Consider the following 26,826-nt stretch of genomic DNA (forward strand, 5'->3'; position numbering starts at 1 on the left):
ATTCGCACTTCAGAACATGCTTTAATGACTTTTTAAGCGAAGGGCTGCTTTTGGGGGATATAATAGCAGTTCTTCTGTGTTCCACTTCCATGCTACCACCACCAGGGTGCTTTTTGCACACCTGATCCTTTTTGTTCGCCTTTTCTTTTATGGCAACACAGGGGGGGCAGAGGGAGGTGAGCAATTTGACAGAGGTGTCACAAGCCCCTAATGTTTATTGGAAGCAAGCATCTAATAATTTTGGATTACCCCAGAGGAGGTATTAGCCATGTTAGTCAGGAAGGATAATTATTTTTATTTACATGCCCCAAGCAGTGAGCACTCTTAAGGAACACCGGGGCTAAATGTGCAACAAAACAAATCAACATGCCAAACAAGATGCTCCATCCTGGCTGGCTGCAGGGCTGAGCCTGTGAAAACCTTCATTATGCATTTAACATCATTCATTTAGTGGGTTATCAATTTCCAGAATACAGAGGACATGTTTGGAGGGGAATGCAAGAAACACCATATCAAACGAGGAGAGAGAGAGAGAGAGAGAGAGACAGACAGACAGACAGACAGACAGACAGACAGACAGACAGACAGACAGACAGACAGACAGACAGACAGACAGAGAGGGGGGGGGGAGACAGAGAGGGGGGGGGGGGAGACAGAGAGGGGGGGGGGGGAGACAGAGAGAGAGAGAGAGGGAAAGATGAAAAGGAGTGATATTTATGGACAGAGCTCTTTTTTTTCAAAGGTTGTTCCATTTACAATTTTCCGTGTTTGGAGGCAGAACACGCATGTTAAATGCTGTAATCTTTTTTTCTTTTACCAGTGTCACCCACCCACCCCCCCCCCCCCCCCCCCCCCCCCCCCCCCCCCCCCACCCTAAGAAAAGCAGAAGCTGATTTCACTTTAATGAAAGCCGTTCGGCTCTGGAATTCTCCTCTCTACCATTTTTGTTGTGATTGAGGCGACCCAGCGATGTTCTACTTCAAATATTGTCTTTCTGTTGCTCTTTGTTTAGCTCCTGCCCTGCTTACTCAAGGGTTTCTACTAGTCTCTGTTTGTGTCTCTGTGTGTGGATTTCAGGACAGTTACTACATGTTTTCATTTTTCTCTCCTGGCAACGCATGCTGAGAACGAGAGAGAGTCGGGGGGGGGGGGGGGGGGGGGGGAGGGGGGAGAGGGGGGGGGGGGGCAGAGAGAGAGATAGAGAGAACCTAAAAGCATCTCTCCCTCCACCATCAGGCGAGGATGACTAAGGCTCCATTAGAACAATTGGAGGAAACTAAGGAAGAGGGGAGCATTTAGAGGAATGAAAGTAACAAGAAAACACTGCTATCTAGCGATAACCAGCCCTTTCTTTCATTATCTAAATACAAAAAACCCCACCTTGGAAAAATCACTGGCTTCATTCGAAAACCAAAAAAGAAGGGTGAGAGAGAGAGAGAGAGAGAGAGTTAGAAAAGGAAACATTTAACATTTTCCTAAGTGAGGGGAAAAGCGGCATTGTTTGGAACGAATGCTTACTCCCTGGGATCCAGTCCTTAGACAACTGTGTGTCTGCAGGAGACATCTGTGAAGACTGACCCTGTGACCCGGAAAGAATGCTCTTAAAGGTGGGGAGGGGATCACTGCCTTTACCACTGCACCATGGCCTACAGGACAGCCCCAGCAGCAGCACAACAACAACCACCACAACAAAACAACAGAAAACCTAAATAAATCAAACCCCCAAAAAAGGATGGAATGAAAAAAAGTAGGTCCAGGCCAAGGCAGCAAGGAGAGAGAGAGAGAGAGAGGGGGGGGGGGGGTGTGAGAGGTGGAGAGAACACAGGAGGACTTGGTGTGGATTCTGCCCCACAGGCCTGGCTGTATCTTACTCCTCTTGGCCCCCATGAGATCGTTTTCATCCTTTACGAGTCAAAAAAGAAGCCCGCTCGAAAATGAGAGGTTACGCAAGCCACAGCCCGGGCCCTCAGAGTGCGGAGAGAGGAGAGGGATCCCCGCTGCAAGGGCCCTGCTGCTATTCAAAGCACCTGCCATTGTGTGGGCGCCCCATCCAAGCCCATTGTTGTGCAGAAATTAGTCGTGCTCCCTTCGGCTCCAAGAGGCATGCGGCAGGACCCTCTCGTTTTTCAGGGTTCAGATACGTGGTCGGATAGATGCGTGGCCCCCGACTACCATCACCACTAGGCTGTGGCCCTTTGCCCTCTCTCCGCCAACTCCGTTTCTCTCTCCCTTTCTTTTTTTTCTCTCTGCCCTCTGTTGTTCACGGTGTAAGAAGTCTCTTCAGGCCCAACATTCTCATGTATATCCAGTTGTCTCTCTTCCTCCCACTCTCCCGTCTCCCTGACTACAGTGGCGTGTATGCTTATTGTTTCAGCAGAACACCGCTCATTATACCCACGGTTAGATTTTTAAGGGCCTCTCTCTTTGATTTCAGCCTCCCGGGGAGTGCGTTGTGGGTCTGAAACCTGCTGTCGGGGCTCGCCAGTCAGCCAGCAAGTGTCTCAGAGAGGGCTTGGGGGTACCACTGTTGGGTCAGGTGCCCTCCATGCTGGTCCTAGTGCTAGTGCAGCAGGGGAAAATTGAAAAGTCAATAATGAAGGAAAAAAGAGAGAAGAAGAAGAAAGGGGTGAAACAAAAGGACCCCGGGAGCTTCAAAAAGCTGAGAGGCATAGAACACTGCTAATTAATAGCATCAGAGGAAGGGACTGTTTTTTCTTTTTCTGTTGGAACTTTAATGCTGCATATTAGCTTGCAAGGCAAGATGATTAAGAGCTCACATAGTGAGTCAGAGCTATTACACTGCTAGCACAAACCACTTTAGGCTAGTTACTGTTTGTTATTGTACTAGCAAGATTTGGTTTTAGCAGGGAGCAATGTTGGAGCAATGTTGCCAGAACATCAGAGATCTCTGCCTACCGATATCACTGTCCCAATATGAAGGACCACCCTAAAGACAATTCCCAGCTGGGCGAATTAGTGACATCTCGATTGGGGACAGATCAAGTCAAACCAAGACTGGTCAGATGTGGCCCAGAATATCACCTGATTTCAACCAACCTAAATTCTGCCCACTAACACGGATGTCCCTGGATGAATGAGAGAGAGTCCGATCGAGACCAGATCAACTTAAGTCATATCATAACTAGTCAGATCTGGCCCAGAATAAGCTATATTATTGGTGAAGAGTCCTGGAGTCCTGAAAGATCTTCCCCATATGGGCTGTGATCTGGCCTAGTCCTGAACGTCACCAGAGGACGTCATCATGACGTCATTTGGCTTGCTGGGTTGTCTTGGTTCTCAATTGTTTCCACACTGAATTTGGATGTCACCAGAGATATCGGTAGTCCCAGATCTCTGATCGTCTGGCAACACATGACTATATGTAATATAAGTAATTATATTATTGTCAGTAGGCTTCGCATGTGTGCATTCAAATGCATCTCACCGTGTTTTTCACCTGCAAGCTTTCTCCCACAGAACACAAGTATGTGTCTGTGTGGGAATTCTTCCCCCTCCTTCAGCTAATCAAAATGAAAAGTCGAGGAATGTGATGGAATACCTATTTGGGTAGGTCAGCGAGGCAAGAGTGGCAGCAATTTGAACCCAGGGCCTTCGCAATTCGTATTTTTTTCACAGCAGTAATAGCCTTCTCACCCACTATTCCTGCCATAGCAATTTCCACTGCCAGCAGCTGTCAAGAACCTAAAATCAAAATTAGCGCCATGGAATTGGGCCTTAATGAAATGACCCGCCTTAAGGAGCAGGTAGGACAGTCAATACAGGGAGCTCGTCAAAACCCTCTCTGCATGCTGCGGTCCCATTAACGAAAGGAAATAGTCTCCAATAAATGTATTAAGCACGGCTTCCACCTTCTAATTATTTCCCCCCCCTTTCCATTAATTAATTAATTCACTCTTTCATTCATTCTTTATATTGAAAAGGCCACTTTTATTGCCACTTTTTTAAGGCCACTTTTATTGCCCCCCCCCCACACACACACACACACACAGAGAGTAAGAAACTATTTTCTTACTGTAGAATCCTAGCGTTCATAAAGTGCTGGACTCTGGTCTTTCCCCCAACCTCTGCCTTCTATAGGCTGCAGATGAATGTGTGCCAAGGCCCAGTGGAAGACAGTGGATCCAGGCTGGATATTGACTTGTAAAGGAGCCGGTATAGGTGAAGAGGTCTTGACAAGACAAGAGAGGCTCCCCTCTCTTGTAAAGCTGTATCTGATTTCTCTGCTAGTTGGCTCCCCCGAGAGAGAGAGACCCACTCCACCCTCTGCTGATCAGACTCCTGCTCACTGTTGTATGGAAAACGGCGCGATAGAAAGAATGAAAGAGTAGTTTTGTGAAAGAAGACGCTCTCCTTTTTCTAGTATACCACACTTCTAGGGTGAGAGTGAGAGCATGAGAGAGAGAGAGAGAGAGAGAGAGAGAGAGAGAGAGAGAGAGTGTTTGAGAGAGGTGGGAGAGAGAGAGAGAGAGAGAGAGAGAGAGAGAGTGTAGATTGGTAGATACAATGTGAACAAGTGTATGTCTGTGTGCATGTGTGTGTCAGTGTGCCAGAGTAAGCTCGAGAAGCTGTTGTTACGTGTATGAATGTTTTTGGTGAATAGTGTAATGATAGGCATCCTCTTCAACGTAGGGGTCTTGTGCATTTGTCAAATATAATAATCTGGTATGTTGTAACAGGAGGTGAATAAGCAAACAATCCAGTAAGCGAGCAGCTCACTCTAAAGCATGCTGAAAGACATAGGTAGAAGAGGTAAGAAACAGAGTGACAGAGAGAAATAGGAAAGAAATAAATAGAGAGAGAGGGAGGGGGGGGGAAGGGGGGCAGGTGGAATGAGGGAAGTTTTCATTGACTCTCCAGAGCAGGCCGAGTCAAAGCCCAGGGGGGGATTCCTCTCAGTTTGAACTTTATCAGGGGCTACGCTTAATCAATACGTTATCGGAAAAAGAATTAATTACTAAAGCAGAATAAAACAGCTGCATTTTAAACCGAGGATTCATCAATTCTGTAATCTCTCGGTTACAGCCCAGGTGCCAGGAGGATCATTCTGACTTCATGTAATGAGGAACTGTGGGAGTTTACCCCGGCACCTCCGCCCATGCACACCCCCCTCCTTCACCACCTCCCCTCTTCCTTACTCCTCACCCGCCCTCCCCAGCACCTCGCTGGTGCCTCCCCCCCTCTTCAGTCTTAAAACCACACATTCTCATCTCCACCACCTCTGGTCCAACTGGTGAGAGGAATTCGCAATTGCTTTCCTCCTCAGCTGTTTATCATCCACCTATTCCTCTCTCTCTCTCTCTCTCTCTCTCTCTCTCTCTCTCATACTGCCTTTTTCCCTTAGCCTCGCCCCCCATCCATCCTTTATGGCCTCTCTAAGCCCCCCTTCCCTACTCCGTCCCTAAAAACCCCATCATCCCAGCACATTCCCTTCCCACCAAATTCCTGTCTTCGCGGGGATGGGACAGAGGGGTATTAAAGTGGAAATCTCCAGTGTGAAAGTCAGCTAGAACGGGACGTTCCTGCTGTTGGAGCCATCAAGCCGGACATTCCTCCACCCAGGCGGGGACAGTATTGGTATTGGGAGAGTGAAGAGGGTCCATCCATGCAGTGTTGGATGGGAGGTGAGGGTAGGGGTGGGGGTTTGTTGAAGCTCACCCACTTACAAACACTAATTTCCGGCATCTATTTTGGCCATGCATGTCATTATATTATATTTGAAAAACTACTTCAAAGATAGCTAAAACAGTGTAGGTACCCTCACAAAAAACATGCAGTAATCCTGGTCTCTAAACTGCCTCCCCCTGGCCAGCCGGGGCGCCTGATGGAGGGGAAAGGAACTGGTTGTAATAACGTGTTCCTTCCACGCGCGGCTTGGACTCCTCATGCATTGAAGGAAGCATGAGGTCAGTCCGTTTCTCTCACCAGGTTGTCAGAGGGAACCCAGGATTACATTAGATAATTGACCCTGGGTGAAAAATGGGTTACAAAATCGTGGCATAAAAAATGATATAAAAAAAAGCTAGCTAAAACAGGAGCTCTAAAAGCTCACAACACGCCTTGCATCGCAACATGTTGTGATGTCATGCATCTGCTATTTCCACTGTTCATCTTACTACGAAATATATAAGTGGTTAAGATAGAAGGGCATCATGTCAGCATAACCCTAAAGGTGCGTTTAGACTTTAAATATTCACCTTGGTTCGTCCCGTTTGTGCTGCGCCAGGTCGCGGCGCTAGCGCAACTTCTCGTCTTTGCATTGACTTTGTATGTAATCGCACCGCTTCAACCATCCAAGTCTGAACGCACCTTAACAAGGCCCACTGTCATCCGCTAGCTGCATCCAACCCCTTGCAACCTGCGACCCCAGACCAGTGCCTGTAAAACGGACAACCTTGACCCCCCCCCCTCTATAATAAGGGATTTCAAGGCGGGTTGAGAAAGGGTTATGGGTGATGAATTGGGTTTTTAGTGAGCTCATTAGGAAGCCAAACAGAGTTTAGACTGGCGGAGCAGGGCAACGGCGCAGTAATCAGTTCTGCTCGCTTTGTTCCCTGCCTCCAGGACATTTGTGTGAGAAAAAAAAAGAAAACACAGAGAGAGAGAGAGGGAGAGAGAGAGAGAAAGAAAACTTCATGGCAGTTGGCTGATGAGAGGGCTGCTGAGCAGAGGCTACAATCTGATGGTTGACTTGTTGATTTATAAACCTTTTAATTCATTTGCTCATTTTGCCTTGTCTGCAAAACCCGCATCTCCGTAAATCCCCACTTTGATGCCAGTGTCCGTCGGGTGTGGCAAACAGGCATGTCTGTAACCCAAAGGTATCCCAGCTCTCTCCACACAACCTCAATGGCTTTGTTTGTTTGACTCTGCGGAGTAATTGAGGGTAGAGAATCACTGCCGATGCACTTATTATGCACTGCCTTTAACGGCGTAAGCTGCTCTGAATCACAGCACTGGCAAACTCAGCTAAAACGGGGAGCCTCGCGTTGCATTGCAGATGTACGGCTCTTCCTGTGTGTGAGGACTTTGATATGGTTTTCTGGAAGGGATTAATAAAGCCATACGCCCCCCTAGCAGACAGATCCACATGATGCCCCCACCTTCTCTCCTGCTCTTTGTTCCCTTTTTATCTTTCGCCTCACTTTATTCTCTCCTCACGCAACCTTGCCGCTCCAAAGACGAGCAACGGAACACCCCAGTGTTTTCCTAAGAGTCAAAATGGAAGCAGTTTGCTCGGCTAATGTTCAACATTCCGATCCGGCACGACTTCAGTTCTGCTTTTTGGGGAATACCTTTTCTTGAACATCTAACATTTAACATCAGAATCTGACCCTAAAAAAAGATCTGCCTCTGGCTCAGAGTATTTTGTTTTGCTATGGCAACAAAGTTCAAGTGTGGAGCGTGGAGCTAACTGCTATAAGGCAAAGAATAGATTTTGCCATTTATTGGTAGAACGTGGACAGGTGCACTGGCACACTTCTACATCTTCCTTTGAAGATATCAAGGGATGAAGCAAGATTACCTACGGGACCAATTAGCCCAAATTGATTAGGATTGAGGGAGGAGTGTTGGTCGGTTCTGTGGCGTGAGTGCGTGTGTGTGTGTGTTTGGGGTGGAGGGGGTTTGTGGAGTTGTCAAGGAGGCAGCGAGTGTGAAATGTCTGGTGGAGACCCGAAGTCCTTCATTAGCTGCTGATCCTTGTCTGCCGAGCGAAGGGCAGTCATGGGCATCACAGCTCCCTTTTAGTCCCCCCCCCTACACACACACACACACACACACACACACACACACACACACACACACACACACACACACACACACACACACACACACACACAACAAAAAAGAGCAGGGTGAAGGGGGTCTGCCCCATCCCCTGCAATTTAGCCCTTGCCATTCTTGCGAGCTTCCTTTCTTTCATACATCTCTATTCCAACTACTTTGTTCTGATCTATCCTGTGTAGACCTTGCCTCTCTTCGAAGTAGTGACTCATTTAGATGGCATGCCCTTCCCTCAGCTTACAGTACAGTGCCCTGAGGTGCTGTCACTATAGCTGCAGCCATTTGCAAAAATCATTGGCACAGAGTGATTAATCGACTAATGAAAAAGTAGAGGAGATCGAGGAGCCATGGGAGAGAGAGCAGGGGGGAAATAATCAAGGGCTCATGATCACAGAACAGAGGGACCGAAATGACAGAACACCAGTCATTTTGGGCCTCCTCCAAGGGCCTATTTATGACTTAATGAGATAATTGTTGTTACAGGTAGTAGGTTAATTACACCAGTAATTACCCCAGCCTTGGTAATCTGCATGCTGGCTAGCCAACATCCCACACCCCAATTTATTGGCAGATGATAATGCATAAAGAGTAAAGAGACCCAGAGAACTTAGGTCAAAACTAAAATGTCAATATACCCAGTCCGGCTGTAATGAAAAATAAAAACAATGTTTTAGCTCTGTCCTCCTTTGGCGCCTCCCCTCCAACCCCACCCCCTTTCAACTCCCCCATCTCCCAGGCCAGCCCCCCTAAGATTGGTTGGGATGTGGACTGCAGGGTCAGTGCTGGGCCTTTGAGAGGAGAGAGGCCTTTCTATCGCTAGAGAGATGATAGTTATCTCCGGCATTCCTGGGATGACAGAGAGATATCTGCCTGATGGCAGGGTTAGAGGGCTGAGAGTGAGGCTGGTAAGGACGGGGGAGAGGGGAGGAGGTAGAGGAGTTGTCGAACAAATACCGACCCCCCCCCCCCTCCCACACACACACACACACACACTCCACATCCCTTCCTCTCATTCCCTTCCTGCCTGCCTATCTTGCTGCCTGACTGCGTCGCTTCCTCACACGCAGAAGAGGACCGAAGGGAGGAAAGGACGAAAAAGAAAAAGCCATCTAATTAGAAGCTCTTATTCCACTTCATTTAAGGGAACACTTAATGATGTGTTTTTCGGTGGAAGACAACTACGCATTACGCCTCATGCAAAAGGAGCCACTCAGTCAGCCATAACACCCAGGATACAGATGCAGCTGTGTTGAGATGGAGTTGATTTGCCCCCCCCACCCCCCCTCCCTGTTCCTCCAGGGTGGGGGTCGAAGCTAGCGCTGGACGAGGGGACGGACGGAGTGAGTGAAAGCTTGTTCGTTCGTCCACCAAACCCTTCTGTGGTGAAGAGGTGGCGCTGTTGGAAGGGGGGGTGGTGGTTAAAGAGGTGGAGGCAGTGGGCAGTGACACCTGAGTTTGGCAGGGAGACCTGCTGAGGGAGGGAGGGAGCCGTTGTGCTGTAATTGCTCCGACAGGTTTTAGGGTTGTTAATGACTCGGGCCGTAGCACTCCCAATTTGTCAGCGTGCTTTTGGTGTTTACTAAGCTGTTGTTTTATGGTCCAGTGGCAATGGGATGGGGGTGGTGTGTGTGTGTGTGTGTGTGAAGGGGGGGGGGGGGGGGGTGGCGTGGTGGGTGGGGTGGGGGGGGGGGGGGTGCGGCTGTCGCTTGTTTAAGCACAGATCAGGAAATAATCAGCGTAAAACACTGGCCGCGGTAGCCGCCCGGGCCACACTTAAGCGGTTCCGCTTGAGGAACGCCTTGTGTACTGTATGGATGTGGGTGAGAGTCTAGACGAGGCCATGCGGTCGGCCGTGTGTCATTAATAAGGTCACACAAAGACACAGACACACTGATGGGGGACGGCCTGTGTCATCGTCAACAGTTCATTCACCAAGCTATTGTGCTGAAGTGTTGTATTTTCTCATCAGCAGGGATTACATTATATTGCATTGTACTTGTTCGCGTGCATGCGTGCGTGCGCGCGCGCGCGCGCGCGCGCGCGCGCGCGTGTGTGTGTGTGTGTGTGTGTGTGTGTGTGTGTGTGTGTGTGTGTGTGTGTGTGTCTGTGTGTGTGTGTGTGTGTGTGTGTGTGTGTGTGTGTCTGTGTTTGAGGGCTTACCATATTGCTAGCATGTGGTTTGGACTGGAAGACCTGTAATCCCCAGTAGGCATAGAGCAACAGAGGGCCAGCCATTCCACTGCCTGCTAGTGTGAATAGACTAGAGCCTCTGCATGTGTGTGCACATGTGCGTGTGTGTGTGTGTGTGTGTGTGTGTGTGTGTGTGTGTGTGTGTGTGTGTGTGTGTGTGTGTGTGTGTGTGTGCGCGTACGTGTGTGTGCGTGTGTGTGTGCGTGTGCATCAGTGGGAGCATGTGGTCCCAGCGCCGGCAGAGACCTGCAGCATAAATCCTGAGTAAATAAAAGGGAGAACGGGAGGACAACAAAAGAAGAGCCCCCACTGCTCGCCTCGTTCGCAGCCATTTGGGGGACTGAATGTGCTAAACGCCGCTTATGCCGGCTGAAAAGTTGAGGAGAAAGAGAAGGAAAAGAGAGGTTCTAAATCCCAAGCCCCCACCCGCCCACCCCTCCGACCGCCCCTAACCCATCTTTTCTCTCCATTCTCTGTGGGCTGAGCCAGTGGGGCTAGAGGTGGCGTTATAGGAGGGTGTTGGTGGAGGGGTGGTGGGGTGGGGGGTGGGGGGGTCCAGGACGCTGTGGAGAGCCAAGGGTGGAGAGCGCCTGCTGTCACAAACTTCTTAGACTTTGCCCCTGTCCCCCCCACCCCAATGTACCTCTCTCTCTCACTCCCTCTATCTGTAACGATCTTCATTTCTCTCTCGCTCTCCCTCCCTTCGTTGTGTGGGTGAGTCTGGGTGAACATGCCTGACTGGTTTAGGCTGACAGGGGGGCGTGGGGGGTCTCTTGTAATTAGTCACTTTAACCACAGTCTCTGTAAGCCACTGCCTCCACACTCTCGCTTCATTACCCTGAAACAAACGCGGGGGCCTCCCGGTGCAAATCCAGCACTCGGCCTTCGAATATTACACACACACACACACACACACACACACACACACAAGCGCACGCACGCACACGCACACACACACACACACACACACTAGTCTATGACTTACACACATAAGTCATAGTGCACATAATGGTCCAAGCTCGTGCTTGTACCTTCAGCAGTGAAGTGCGTTCTCCAGAGTCATTAGGGCTCGCCTCAGGTCCACCGTGCTCTCTACAGAGAGTCTACACTCTACAGAGACAGTCTGCATTGAGAGATGTGCTGAAGCCTACGATAGCAAAACCTGTGTGCACAGAATCTGTTTTAAGGGACGCACAAGTGACCCTGAATGAGCCGGTGTTATTTATGCTAGCATTAGCCACGAGCGTGGTTGCAGTGTGTTTACAGTCCTATCCCAGACCGTTAATGAGCTCAGCCCAGAGAGCAATTTACTCGCAGGGAGAAATATCTGGATGCATTTTTAATAACCGACCCAATGGTGATGAGAGGAGGGGAATGTACGTGTGTGTGTGCGCAATGTTCTCTCGCACTGGGCTCTTGTTTGTTTGCGAGGTAGAACGTTCACTTGATTTCTCTCATCGTATCCGGTCACCCCACCCCCCGGCCGCCCCCAACCCCCCTTCACCCAATCATGCCTTCTCCCAATTTCTGTGCGTATGAAAACAAGCACATACTACATTCGTTGTGAACACTTTAAGTCAAGCTAGAGAGAGAACATGAGCGGATGATGGGGGGGAGAGAGAGAGAGAGAGAGAGAGAGAGAGAGAGAGAGAGAAGGAATGGGAATGAAGAAAGGAAGAGAGAGAGAGAGTGGGAGAAGGTGGGGAGGGCTATCTTTCGTTTTTTTCTGTCTCCAAGGGCGCTGCTTTTCCAAAAGTGCCTGAGGCTACACTCCAGCACCTCGGTTCCCCTAGGCCCTTCGCCTGCATCCTAATAGCCACCCCCACCCCCCATCTGTGTCACATGGGCAGATGATGGGACGTTTCCCCCATTGCTCTGCCCTGCACTTTTTCCCCCCTTCCCCATTTTTTTCAGACTGCACATCCACACAGGTTAGAATGGCAGAGTTGCCAGGGAACAGTCAGAAGCCATTAGCGTTTGGGACAATTTGCCCTGAAGCGTTCCTTCTCTGGCTCATAAGAAAAGGAGGTGGTGGTGGTGGTGAGGGGAGGGGGGTGGATGCAAAGCACCAGCTCTCCTTTAGATGTAATGAGGTTGTGCAAGTTGGGCCTTCTTTCTTTGCGTGTCTTTCATTCTTTCCTTGCTTGTCTTTTTTCTCTATCTCCCTTCCTTCCTTTGTCTTCTTTCTTTCATTTTTTCTTCCACCTTCACCTCGTTTCACCCAGAATCATAATTTCTTTGATTATTTCCACATCTTTGGTTTGCTTTCAGTTTCTGTCTATTTGCGATGTGCACTTATGTGTACATATAGTCCGGGAGAGCAACTCTCACTGTAGCCTACACAAGATCCGTGTTTGCGTGCAGCTCGGCTGCTCTGTGTGCACACATGTACATTCTATGTGTCCATGTGTGTGTGAGAGTGTGGTAGTGTGGAGAGAGAGGGGGGGTAGAGAGAGAAAGAGAGGGAGAGGAGCTGAAAGCCTTGGAGTCTGGTTTCACCCTTGCGGGCTAGGGCAGGAGGCAGCGAGCATGCTGGGTAATGAAGTGACAGGTCAGTCTGTAAATACGCATGGGTCGCTCCGGCCCTGGCCAGGGGGAGGCTATCGCATTGCAGTGAAAATGGAAACGTCAATAAAATTAATCTGCCAGCCTTTTGGCCACTGTGTGGTTCCACTGGATGAGCTTGACTGCTCACAGCATGAGAGGGATTTGGAGACTATAGCTTGAAAATCAACACAAAACCTAGTGGTGCACAAACAAACAACCAAAGTGTGTATCAACATTATTCAAAAGCAATGCTTTGAAGGAAGGGGCTGTGGGGTGGCGGGGGTTAATAAGTCACAGCTCGACTAGTGGTGTTGTTATTGAAGTTCAGAAGCAAACTGGGGGAGTTAAGAGCTAGCCTGTCTTCCGTCTGGGTCGCATTTCGCAGGAAGCCCCTCATGGTCAGGGAAGGGCTACAGGCGGACCCAAGTTTATTGTTTTAAGCTTTCCTGAACAAGGATTCGTACTTAGCCTGGGATTTATGGCATTTGCTGCTAATGAATGCCCATTCTACAATTACAACACCCCCTACTCCATGCCCCCCCAATCCCATATGTCCTTCAGAGGGGCTGTTGCTTCTTTTACTTCACGCAGAGGAGCGCAAAGTCTGCACTTCTCTGTTTTCCTCTTTCGTGTGGCTCCACACTAATGATGTGGAAGGAAAACACAGCACACAGACAGACAGAAAAGAAAGGGAGAGAGGGAGAGGGGGGAGAGAGAGAGAAAGAGAAAAACAAGGGGAGGGGCCGTGGAGAGAGTAGTTAGAAGTGGAGGCCTCCACTGTCCTTGTATTCTTCATTTATTTTGCATTTGATTACACCGCCAGTCGGATCCCTTTTCTTTCCCCCCTTTTTAATGTTATTAGTTCAAATATTTATGCGAGATTAGGGCTCATATAGGTGCTCATGATTGATGTCTCCCCAAAAACAGGAAGACACACGAGTCAGAATTGTGAGGATGTCGGGGTCCTTTCTCTGTCTCTGTGTAGGAGTTTTTCAGATACATAATTTAGATGCCCTCAAGGAAGGCTTTCAAGGCATTTGTGCCCGGGGGGCAAGAAAAAAATAACTATGACTGTTAAAAGTAAATCATTTTTGCTAATGCACAATTAATGCCAGCATAAAGGAGAAGAGAGGAAGAGAGAGGGGAGGAGGACAAAGGGTGAGGGATGAGGATGGAAACTTTAGTTTAAAGAAAGAGAGGCTGCCTCGTTTTGCGCATGTCTTCCCCCTGAAATCAAACGCTGACGGACATTAATGCAGACGAAGCCGCCGCTGCCCTGTCATGCTAATCTCGTAGCAGAAGGGGGAGGGGTTGGCTGTTAAGGGAGGGGAGAGGAGAGTAGTTGGGGGGGGGGGATATTTTTACGTGCATCGGATTGCAACAATGATCATCCCCAACTCACATCCCTACTTCAACAAACATACACTGAAAAATCCTCAGCGTTAATTTAAGTCTGAGACTACAAATGTACCCATATTATTTGGCTACATTTGTACACAGTTTCAAATGGATAAAACAACACGATTGTGTATACTTCTCAAATGCATGACCCCAATTCCTGTATTTACAACTTCAGTCGTGTGTGTGTGTATATATATATGTGTATGTGTGTGTGTGTGTGTGTGTGTGTGTGTGTGTGTGTGTGTGTGTGTGTGTGTGTGTGTGTGTGTGTGTGTGTGTGTGTGTGTGTGTGTGTGTGTGTGTGTGTGTGTGTGTGTGTGTGTGTGTGTGTGTGTTTGCATGCGTGCGTGCGTGCGTGCATGCATGTGTTTGTGTGTACGTGCGCATGACTGTGTCGTGAATATTATGCTACATGTCCCCTTCGGCTGTCTTCAAAAAAAGAAAAAGAAAAAAGAAAGGATGAAGAAATGAGCACATTACATTATGTCAACCATGCAAATTTAATTGAATTAATGACATGAGTCCAACCCAATACTGTACTTGAAGTCTCTTTGTCCTTCCTGCCTTCCCCTTTTCTTTCTCCTCCTCCCCTCCTACTGTAAAAGTGGAATGAGGAACCTAGTGTTTCAGCGTCCAACCATAACATTACAGTCATTAACCCCCATTCCCCTCTCCCGTGCTCTGGGGTATAGAACAACTCAGCTAGGCCTCTGTGTAAACCCCTCTCCCTCTGTACAGGCCTTTGTCTAAGGCCCTCTAAATCCCCCTACCTCCATAAACTTCACCACACTACCTTGGCTCTGCTCTATCAGAGTACTCTAGGCCCCGCTACCTTTCAGTGTGGTGCTTTTGAATTCTAGTTCACGGAGCTTATCTACCTGTGTATCCATCTTTCATTGGGTTCGGCGCTGGCTTTGTGTGCATTGGTTGTGCTTTATCGTGTGTTGACTGTATGTATGTATGTAATGTATGTATGTATGTATGTATGTACAGTATGTATGTATGTATGTTGTATACGTATCTATAGTACCCTATTGGCCTGAATATAAAATGGGTTTTTTACTTTTTTTTCAATGGAAATATCCTATAAAACGGGGTCGTATTATAATCTGAGACTAAACTAGTTGACATTCAATGTTATTTTTCCAGAAATTAGTTTTGAAAAATGGGGGTCGTCTTATAATCAGAGTCGTCTTATATTTGGGACAATGCGGTGTATGTATGTGTGTGTGTAGTGTAACAAGTGTATACATGTCTGGACCTTCAAAAGTAGACCAATTCCATTCCATTATGTACATTTATAACGTCACAAAACAGAACTACCTTTGGCTATGAAATCCTGAATTGTTATAAATGCCATGTGAAGTAAAAGTGAAACTCATGAAGTACGTTGGGTCATAGTTGACAATCTATTCATGCAAGACATTTTCTATGGGAAATCTAAGTTTCACCAACATTGTTCTGGTGAAAAATGTTTGTTGTTATTGGTGAAGTATAAATATGGTTATTTCCATCTGGCTAAACTGAGGTGTAGAGTAGACCATCACCACACACCACCAGCCTGTACAAAAATGCTTCGCCACTGAACATCGCCTTATGATTCCTGCGATTCCGTTCATATTATGCAACTTACATTCTAGAGCCACAGACTGGACTGGGAGGCCACATAGTTATGTCACAATGCGTCTTTGTTTTTGTGGTGGAAAGTACATTTACTTAAGTACTGTACTTAAGTAAAATTTTTAGGTTTTTGTACTTCTACTTATATTCCGGGATTTTACTTGTAACGGATAATTTCTGTAGGGCAGCATTGATACTTTTGAGTACTTTTTCCACCACTGGTTGTGAGTGTTTGGTGTGCGACGCTGGCTGTTATTTGACCCCGGCTTTGGTTTCTGTCCAGGAGATGGCTTAGACAACAGCGTGGCATCGCCAGGCACGGGAGACGACGATGACCCAGACAAAGATAAGAAGAGGCAGAAAAAGCGCGGCATCTTCCCCAAGGTGGCCACCAACATCATGAGGGCGTGGCTATTCCAGCATCTCACGGTAAGCACCGCAACAGTGTGTTGCAGGAGCGTCATAGGATAAGACTTAAGAAACTCTACATGGCTCGAGTCCACCCCAAATATTAAAAAGGAAATATACTGACACACGCACGCACGCATGTGCACACGCGCACACACACACACACACACACACACTTGTGCGCGCTGTGTGTGTGCACCTGTCAAATAGTCATCAGTGAGTGGGTGAGTGATGGCAGTGCTGTGATGCTCGCCTGTCAACCACCTGTCAGAGGGACACAGCTGACCAGGTCAACCTAATCAGTGCAGACAGTTTACTCTGCTCAGCACAGCTCTGCATGGGAAAAGAGGTGCGTCTGTCAAACACTCTATGACATCTAGCATCAATATGAGTTGCACTGTTTATTTGGCCTAGAAAGGAATGTTTTTGTGACGTAAGGGCAGTGTAAGGGTGATGTTTATTGAGGGATGATTATGTGTGAGTGAATGTTTGTGTGGGCTTGCGTGCAGGTTTGAGTTCAAGGCAAGGTTTTCCTTAGTGTCTCTGACACATGGCAGATAAAGAAAAACTGTATTTATTTGCGTAGCGTACCAACTTTAAAGTGATCGCATAGCTTGCGTCTATCTTTAATGTTGTAGAACTGCGGTCAACACATGTTGCCGGGTGCACGTGGCTTTCTGTGTTCTGCCTTGTCAATGATCATTTTCAAGATTTTTGCATGGATTCGACTTCACAAGCTTCCGCCTCATGTTCGGGGCTGAGAGCGTGCGTGCTAAGATTCTTTCCTCTCTCTCGCCGAGAGGAGGTTGTTTGTTTGCCAAACAGCTCAGTCAGACAACATCTGACAATGGCTCAGTCACTTCACTAAGCACGGTGACGCTACAATGTCTGTGATGAAATATTCAAAAGGCCACATGAATTCAAACAAGGAATCAGGCTGCTCTCGTCTCTGTGTGTGTGCGTGTGTGCGCGTGTGTGTGCGTGCGGCCGTGCGTGTGTGTGTATGTACGACACGTGCACCAATATCTGTCTTACAAAGCAGAGGGGGATGGGGGACATGTACCCTCCACCCTCTCTAATGTCAGGACATTATCAGAACATTGGGCTGTATTGATTTTGCCGGGCGGGTCAGGTTTCAGAAGGAGGTGGCCAGGCCAGGACACACAAGCTGCTGTCTGAGCACGTGTCTGCCAGGCCTGTCCCAGGGAAGGAGGGGTGACACAGGGGGGAGGGGAGGGGTGGAGAGGTAGAGGTAGAGCGAGACAGAAAAAGAGAGTGTGCATTTGTATGTTTGTATGCCTGATTTATACTTTTTATATATTTTATATACTGTATTATAGATATTCTATTGTTATAGACGGATGTTAGGTTCTTTAGCTTGTATTTGATGTATTACCATGTGTTGTTGTTGCTTACTGTAAGTGGCTTTGGATTAAGAGCTTCTGCTAAATGCCTGAATTGTAATTGTAAATTGTATACTTAGTTGCGCGCTGCTTCAAAAAGAATAGATGTGGAAGCTCCCAAGGCGTTGTAGTGTGACACATTGTGAGCTTGTATGTCGGCTATTTTCCACGAGCGACACGATGCACAACCAAGTACAAATCAGGCTTTAGCCTCGGGGATGATCCACTTTCTTAAGCGGGTCAGGTGCCCCAAGTGCAGCCCCCCACTCCATCGCAGTGGCTGCTCCCTGGCCCAAAAGCCCCCCGTACCCTGATTACCTAACCCCAAAGCCCAAGTAATGAGTGGCCAGCAAATACGGCCTAATTGCGAGGGCTGTAAATCCATTACATATTGGTCAGGGATAATCAGGAGTGCTTTAATCACTTTTATCTATTCAGAAGCAGTGAAGCTGCAACAGCAAAGCCCTGAGCCTTTGCAGGCCTTAGCAGCTCCACTGCGCTGGGCCGCACGCTTATTATCCTCATCATTATCAAAATGACTTCACAGCTGTTCACAGCTCCATCTCTCCCTGGCTGGAGATTTCTCTCACTCTCTCTCTCTTTCTCAATCTCTTGCCAAACCTTGCAAAACAGGCCCTCGTTCAGAGGTGGAGGGAGGCAGTCTTAGAGAGAAACAAAAAAAAAACTTTTTTCTCTCTTCTTTTTCAAAGAAAGATTCTTTTTTTTCTTCGTCTTCCTCTTCTTCTTTCTAGTTCTTTTTTCCCCTCTACCCTGAGCTTGGATTAGACTGTGTGGTTTATGTGTAAAGAGGAGAAAAATAATGGGCAAGGAAAGGAGGAAACAGATGCCTCCTTTAAGTGACCCGACTTGGTTTACTCTCGTTGTACACCTACTAGTACCGGTATGAAAACACATCAACACACTTCTATCTTCTATGTTCATAGGAGCCTCGTGCTTCGCTGGGTGTTCATTAGGCATCTTTGCTGGTGACTCGAGGAATTCCTGTCCCTCACCCAACCCCTCGCACGCATGGCTCTAGCTCTCTGCTGCTCCAAAGAGAGAGAGAGCGGTGACGCACACAGGGAGCTTTTGGAAGTGTTTTGTTTTAAAATTCAATTGAAAGGCTCGAAAAGAGAAAAATGTGCGTGTGTGCGTGGGTATGCCGTGCATGTGCCGTGCATGTGCGCGCGCGCGCGTGTGTGTGTGTGTGTGTGTGAGAGTGTGGAGTGGCGGATGCAATAAGTTGGGCACAGGGGAGATTTTAAATGGCGTTGGTTAATTCAGAAAATACTAGAGCTCTTTATCACCTCTCCGGCTCGTAGATGTTCCCTCTAATCTTTGTCTCTTTTGTGAAAAGCCCTGGCCAGTCTTGTACAAGTAATAATCCCGTCCTTCTAACCTGCATTCATTTCTCTACTGAGGAAGACGACTAATTGAATTATCCCCCTTCAATTCTCTCTATCCAATACCCCCACCCAGGCATAGATGCACACTCTCTTTCCCTCTCCTACACACGCGCACACGCACGCACACACGTACGCACACACGTACGCACGGCCATTAGCCATTCTCCTTTATTTTAATTTGTTAAGCAATTTTGTATTTTCCATTGCTGGATGCATTTGTGCAAGGGTGAATTGGTGGGGACTTTGGCCCCTGAAAGGCCCTATAGTGGCATTCTACCCTTCATGCATTCATTAACTGAGGGGTGAGGAGTGAAAAGAGCGGCCTTGTATTTCTCTCAAACGGCGGGGGCCAGCATGGAGCTCCTCTTCCATGAACCACAGGGGTCTCTCTACATATGTTCTCAACATCCAGCCATTGTCACCTATTCTGAAAGGCTCAAAAGCTGGGGACCCCCCTGCCCCACTTTCACACACAGAAAAACAACACAGGCCAACAGTAGCGATTGTTGGCTTTTGGATTCAGTATAACAAAATCGTGCAACCCCCCCCCCCCCCCCCCCCCCCTCTTCCCTCCCACCTCCCCTGGGCTCACCCTGACCTCACACTCTCCTGGGAGAAATAGCAGGATGGCTTTCTTCATAACAATCACGTATGGAAAATAGCCTCATCTCAATTGGCACTTGCCCTCGGCCCAATGATCCCCCGCGACCGACCCTGCCGGCCAACATTCTGTCATCCTGGAGGACCGCACTGTCTTGTGAACTAAAAGGAGATCACATAATATGTAATGAATACACATTAAATCTACGAAGGCACTGCGATAAGCCTGGCTCCATTCATGTGGAGCCTATACCCACTTGCATCAGGGAGCATGCGGGTTTGCAACCTTAAATGCCCCAAATGTAATTGGCAAACGGCTGGACAGATCAGCTGGTGTTCGCTGGCAGAGCAGGGTCAGAGAGCATCTACCACCACCCACCCTCTTTCCATGCCCTCTGTCCCCGTCTATCCGCCCCACTCTCTCTCCCTCTCTCTCAATCTGTTCTGTGACTCGCCCTCCCTTTCCATGAGTTTCTGGATGTCTTCCAGTCACATTAGGGGAAGGGAAATCCCAGACTGTTGGTATAAGCTTTTCAATACTACAGGGAGATTATGTTATCAGAAAGGTAAACTTCTCTGTTAGGGGTAACATGTTCTACTGCACTTCAAAAGTGAGGGAGGCATAGAATGGAGAGGGACAGAGGGAGAGAGAGAGAGAGAGAGAGAGAGAGAGGGAGAGAGGGAGAGAGGGAGAGAGGGAGAGGGAGAGAGGGAGAGGGAGAGAGAGGCGCACACGGATAGATAGACGGAGCATTAGATAAGAGTAGAAAAGAGGGTTGTGCTGGCTGAAAAAGATAGACAAGACAGAGACAGACAAAGAGATGGTGTGAGGGGTTTTCTTATTGTAGTTAAAAGGTGATGCCCTTTCATTGGCAAAGACAAACTCAGAGATCTCTCAATTAGCCTTTTGGCGCGCCCCCACCCCCCCTCCTCCTCCCCTGCTCTTCCTTCGCAGCCTCCCCCCCGCTAGCCCTCGCTTGGCCCTGTAAAGACAAGGGTCGGCCCTGCAATGAAAACAGGAAGCACTCAGATACAAAGATACCACTCCTGGCCCTGGCCTTGTCTTTTGACTAGTGTAAACCCTCAAACACCTATGAAAATAAATAGGGGGACCTCAGGAGCAAGCCAGCTCCAAAGAGAGTTTGTGCACGTGTGTGTGTGTGTGTGTGGGGGGGGGGGGGGGGGGGGGGGTCAGTCAGATCAGTAAGTAGGTAGCACTCTCAGGCATCAAGCATCTCAGGTTGTGTGCTGGGCCAGCCTTTGGCCTGGGTGTTTGGGGAAATGCTGTTAAGCTGCTAATCCAGGTGTATTGCTCCCCTGGGCTCCCTGAAAGGGAAGTGATATATCCCCCATCCATTTTGGAGGTCCTCGGACCTTGGAACCAAGCCTTATAACTGTTTCACTCTTTATACGTTTAGGTATTAGGATAAGCATGCCATTGCCATTTATGTTGAAGAGCATAACTGACCGTTGACCGTGGCTGTTGACTATTTTCAGTTAAGCCAGAGTGTAGGGAGTTACTCATGGGTAATGTGAACATCTCATTCAGCAGGGATAGGAATGCCCGTACGTTGCCCATTGAAAATCATTGCAAGTAGAGCTAAATTGGTTGCACAAACATCCCCGTCAATAGTAACACTTGGCAACGATACAGAATGGATGCCGCAGTGGCCATATGAACCCTGTTAATTCAGGGGTTAATGACAGAGACACCACACGTCACACTTTGTGAGGATGCGAGTGCATTCATTGTGTCACAAACATCATTAGTTTAGAATACGCTGGGGACAGTGGTTCCCCCCCCCCCCCCCACCCCACCCCACCCCAACACAACCTCCAATCTCGGTCCAACATAGCATTAGTCTCCATGACAACAGGGTGTCATCGTCAGGTCGAGCCCTGCAATGAGAGCTGCTCCCTCGACCGCCCTTTTATAGAAACACATAAAAAGAGCCGGCTGGGGTCATTCACAAGACATGGGTGCTGCCGGGCTAGGCCAAACCCTGGCAACGGATGTTTGTCCCATACGATAAACAAGTGCACAAGTCCATCCCTCCAAAAGAGAGGGCATGTTGTTTGAGTAGACTAAACATATAGCCCTGTAGTATCCCCAGTTTTGTTTAAGCTCCTCCGGTCCTTCTAATCCACATGTGTTGTTCCCAGTACAAGCAGCATTTAACTGGTGGAGACACACATCTGCAAACAGTTTTGAAATACACAACGTCTTCCTCCTTTTACACAACCGCTGAGTGCTGTTTATTCCATATTTGCCGCCGCCTACATTATTTTTCCGGTACGCGTTGGATATGAGGATTTTATTATATATTTTAACCACACTTTGTTTAGTTGGCTCTTCTTGCTCTGTGATATAGTGTAATTACTCTGTTAAGGTTCTCAGATTTAGGTTAACTCACACTCCCGTTAAAAAACTGTCAAAACTGTACCGTTACAGAACGCAAGGTTATAATTTCAGGACATTTTGCTTTATTGTGAAGGAAAACACGACGGCGAGTCTCAGCGGTGCTTCTGGCTGACGAGGGTCCTTCCTTATAGGTTGTTTTGTGAGGTTGGATAAGGAGAGGGAGGAGTGTAAGAGTGTGGAAAGGCAGAGGGGGTTCAGGGGTAAAAGCAGGGGGTTAGGAGGAGTAAAGAGGGAAGGGGTGGGGGCTCTCCTAAGGGTCACAGAGGTGGAGGTCTGGAGGAGGCCCACACACTAATCTGTCATGTGCTCGTTTGCCTCGGAGCCCAGAAGTCAGCTCTCCAGTCACCCGTGGCAACCCAGGCGACAGTTCGGTTCACTGCCACTGCCCAAGTGTGTGTGTGTGTGTGTGTGTGTGTGTGTGTGTGTGTGTGTGTGTGTGAGAGAGAAAATTCCACACCTTCGTTTGTTTCTCTCTTTTTTCTTTTTTTTTTAATACTTATTGCTTTGCGTGTGCATGTCGGGTGTTTACAAAACAGAAGTTAATGTAATGACAATACATTTTGAGAGCCGTTGATATTTAGCTTGGCTGTGAGTGAAGTCATGGGGGGGTGTTGGGGTCTAGTGCTGTGCTATTGTCTGATGCTGTGTTGTAGTTCTGGCTGCTCAGCGACCCTGGAAAATAGAGACACAAGTCACCTTAGTCTGCCATCTGTTCGTCCCCAGCCTGGCAACCTCATTGGGGCTGCCACAGCGTGGATGGATCCCGTAGAAAGAGCTCGGGAGAGGTGACAGAAACGGATGGAAAAATAAAACGACACAACCAAAGGTGCTTAAGAAATAAATGCCCGAGTTATGTTCTTTGACTTTCCCTCGTGGGCTTACGCATAATCACCTTTGCATTAACAACAATAGGGTTTTTCATAGATGAGGAGAATAGAAAAGAGAAAGGGGGAAAAAAACACAGGGCTGAAAGTTTAGAAGGCAGGATCCAGTAACTCCCACTTCTCTTGCCGGCTGTATACTTATACGACAAGCAACATCAACCTTTGGCGTCTCACACTAGAATCCTTCTACAGTAATTCCCACTGGTGTTAGTGTATCGCATGCCCTGTGATTGACAAAGCCGTATTTACAGTGCTCCTTGGCATGGACGCTAACTGTTCTAGCGGTTTAGCAAAGCATTAGAATGTAATGGCCGTGAGTCGTTTCATGCTCCGCCATCAGACCTTTACACTTTGCCCCCTAATCCAGATCAGTCATAGTCCCACTTCAAAGCCGGGCCAACCCTGTGTGGCATTCATTGACATTATAAAGCATGCCACATTTTGCCTGCGTGCATTACAGTTTATATACAGCACTGTATGTGTGTGCACATGTGCACGTGGATATGCAAGGCACTGAAGAGAAAAATTCAAAGGAACTCATCTGAATTCATCAATCCTTTGAGCTGATTCTCGTTGTTTCTATAGTTATTCATTTCCACGAAGCTTTTGTTTATCCCAGAGATCAGCAATGTATTATGGGAATGCAGGGATACCTGTTTTTATTAACCACCTCTCTCCTCCCCCTGGTGCTGGAACCCTCCCATCTCCCCTCCCTCCCTGTTAATTTCCATGCCTGCTGTTCAACGCAGGTTGTTTAATGAAGTAGCAGAAATGAGTGCTTTCGCTAAGGGGCTGTTTACAACACGTTCACACACTGTTTGGAGGTGATTAAGCCACGTGAAACTCCACAGCGCTTGCCAAAAAGCAAAAAAAAAAGGCAACCAACATGTTCTCCAATAAGACTACAACAACAACAACTCAAAATATGTGCAATAAGCACCATATACTGTATGTAGAGCAGTGGTTCCAGGTGTCCTCAGCTAAATGATGGAGAGTCGGTAACTCTCCATCATTAACTGTTGGTAACTCTTGAGAGCGTGAAGTGAAACCAAATGTGAAAGTGAAACCAAATGGAGCCTTATGGGTCCATTTGCTTTCATTTTACACTCTCAAGAGTTAAATTATTGTTAAACATCTGCAGTACAAGAAATCTACACAATTAGATCATGTAAAATAATCAGGTTTTTTTAAATCAAAGTTTGCCTGTTATCTCTCCTATGGTACCAACATCAATACAGCATGAAATTGTGGACAAGATCTTCCAACCATAACAAAATATTGTACATTTTGGGTCTGAGAGGCTCAAATGGTGGTCCGTGGAGCAAATGCTGCATAAATAATGGACCTTATATGAAAAGGGTTGAAAACCCGTGATTTAGAGGAACACAGTTAGTTGAGAGCGTCTCCTCACGGAGGCTGCAGGAGCCCAGCGTGAGGCCAAGCGGCCCCTTGTAGAGGTGACTGCACATGCCCTGACCGGAGCGGAAGGCAAACAGAGAAGGGCAGTCAGATTTATAAACTCACAACTGCACGTGGAGAGACTTTCGCCAGGGACACACACACAGCTGTGGAGACTTCTTTAGGGTCCAATGCTCCAGTGAGAACACAGCAGCCAGCCACCCTAACTAACCCCCCCCCCCCTCCCAACCCAGCCCAACCCAACCCACGACTACTGTAGCCTTCTACTGTAGCCATAACATCGATCCATTGGCCTGGACCAGGCTTTGCTGACACTTGGGGAAATGGGGCTCGATGATGTCATGTGTGCCAAGGGAGTAGATAGATAGCCTGTCTAGGATACTGCACTCGCCCCCAGTGGAAAAAACAGGATTATTACGACGGCAGCTGATTCCTCGGCATTCCCCTGTTTCTGCACTTTTGAGGTTATCTTACTCAAAACAAAATGTATTACAGGAGGGGATTTGGATTTCAGATGCGCGCGTGCCCCCCCCCCCCCCCCCCCATAGGCTATGATGTAGAGGAGCAGTGGCTGCTGCATCCTGGTGACCATGGAGGCCAATGAGATTCTGCTGCTGCAGGCCTCCAAGCTGCTCTATTCCTGGTTTGATATTCATCTCACTCACACCCAGAGAGTGAAGGTGCGGGGGAGGGGGGGGGGAGACAACAGCATAAGCTTGGAAGCAGCAAACCAAGATAAAAGGAGGGAGGAGGAAGTAAAAGGGAAAAAGGTTGTGAGGGATCGAAGCATGGACCAGAAATCAAAAACAGGGCCCGTGCTTCAACATTTTGGCTTGTCATCATGGGACCCTGACTGTACCAAATCCCACTCTTGCCATTTTGTTCAGCTCCTCTCAAACGTATGCTTTTGTTTGACTCAGTGCTTAGTCCGGGGGCAAGGCGGTGGGATCCCTTCACAGCAGGGTCCTTATAACTGGGAGATACATGTCTCTTGTTCTCACCTCACTCTCCTCGCTTTTGTCCTCTCTACTTGTTTTCATCAATATATTCTCTCATCTTCCCTTCCTGGGCATATGGACAACTCTCTCTCTCTAGGAGTGCAGCGGTCCACATCAAAGAGTGAAGCAGAGCAGGTCAATTTGTTGCGTGTATCCTTCCCCCGACTCAATGGCCTCAGTGGACCCTCCGAGCCTTCACCTCCAGAATTTACCCACAATGCACTTCTATGAATAGCACTGCCTCACATGAATTGCACCATGTGTTGTACTATCTGTGTCTGTTATTCATACAGGCCAGCAGACCCAGTTCAACTACAGAGCTCTGGATTTCTTTGGCGGCCAACATCTTCTAAGATCGTGTAGGGAGGTGCTACAGACGAGCGTCTCCGATAGAGAGCAGCCGCTTGTATGAAGAAAAAAAAAGAAGCTTGCACCGCTCATTGATAAGAAATAGAAAAAAAGGGTAAGAAGGGAACTGTAGAAAAATAAGGAAAAAAAGAAATCAAAAAGAAATAAAGAAATAAATCCAAATCTAAGCAGAGCAGGCCTTGGCTCCAGATGTGAATCTGTGTGAATATTGATCGAGGGGAAAGCCAGTCCCCGTATATCCCCGGGGCTACAGCGACTCACACAAAAAGCGCCTCTCTAAACCCCATAAACCAGCTTGTACAATTATTTAGATAAAGGGGGAGCATGCGCGACGACTGCCGCGCATGCTGCCTCCAAACCGTCAGCCTCCCTCTCGGGCTCTCCTCCTCCACTCACCACAACTCCTTCGGCTCCGCCTCCTCATGCCGCGCGCGAAGACGGAGGAAAAATGGAGAATTAAAAATAAATAAGAAGCAGGGGGCAAACCTGCAATTAGCCACACATTTCTGAATCCCTCTTAATGTTCATTATTGAAAACAGCGGCAATTACAAGTTCAAAGGGGTTTAGGGGACCCGCAGCCCGCATAATCAGTCGCAAATTAAGTGCCGCTCATTCGTCACAGTACAGCACGCGCACTCATGTGTGCCAACGTGCAGGGCTACACGCGCACGAGCGCACACACAAACACTCGCAAACACATGCACAAATATACACAGTGTCAGTGGGGTGAATCCTCAACCTGCTGCAAGCAGGCATTAATTTCCATACAGGCACAAATCTCGGCCACCCCAAAGCAGCAGTTGGGGTCCTGGGCTGTGCTGTTGTTTTCACTAGACGACAGCAAAGAGCGGCGACACCGTCACCTCGGCGCGGCTCTACATTACAACTGTATCCTCTTATAGGTGTCCTGTTTGCACCTGTCTCCTCCTTGTCTTCTCCTCCTCCCCAGCCTTTTCACCCCTCTCTCTCTCTCTCTCTCGCTCTGTTCCAACCTCTCTCTACCTCTCCTCACCTGGCCGCGTCCCTGCAACACGTGACAGTGTGCGTTTCATGTCTGTCCCCGGAGGTGTATCTCGGTTACCTCTGGGGCCGCGTCACAATGGCTAATCCTGTCTTCAGGTGGCTGTTTAGCGCAGCGAGAGAAGGGCTCGCAGAACCGGAGGTGAGCTCCTGTTACAGGACTCCCTGACCAGGGGTCATCTCACACACTGTCACAAAACACACACACACACACACACACACACACACACACACACACACACACACACACACACACACACACACACACACACACACACACACACAGTTTGCTTATCAATCCCAGGTGGTTCAGCATTATCAGTACCCCCCCCCCT

At 48.2% G+C, this 26,826-nt stretch overlaps 1 protein-coding gene across 6 annotated transcripts in view; it reads left to right on the forward strand.

Moving 5' to 3' along the window:
- Nucleotides 1–26,826, forward strand: part of meis2a (Meis homeobox 2a) — a 100,710-nt gene that overhangs the window by 23,850 nt on the left and 50,034 nt on the right. For 5 of the 6 annotated variants that reach the window (XM_083792168.1, XM_083792171.1, XM_083792172.1 and 2 more), the window contains one exon: nucleotides 15,845–15,990. In XM_083792168.1, the coding sequence (XP_083648294.1) occupies nucleotides 15,845–15,990 (146 nt within the window). The remainder of the gene's footprint in view (nucleotides 1–15,844; nucleotides 15,991–26,826) is intronic. The other variant, XM_083792170.1, reaches the window with a different exon arrangement.

The sequence above is a fragment of the Protomyctophum parallelum genome (assembly GCF_964188405.1).
Source record: "Protomyctophum parallelum genome assembly, chromosome: 20".
NCBI lineage: Eukaryota > Metazoa > Chordata > Actinopteri > Myctophiformes > Myctophidae > Protomyctophum > Protomyctophum parallelum.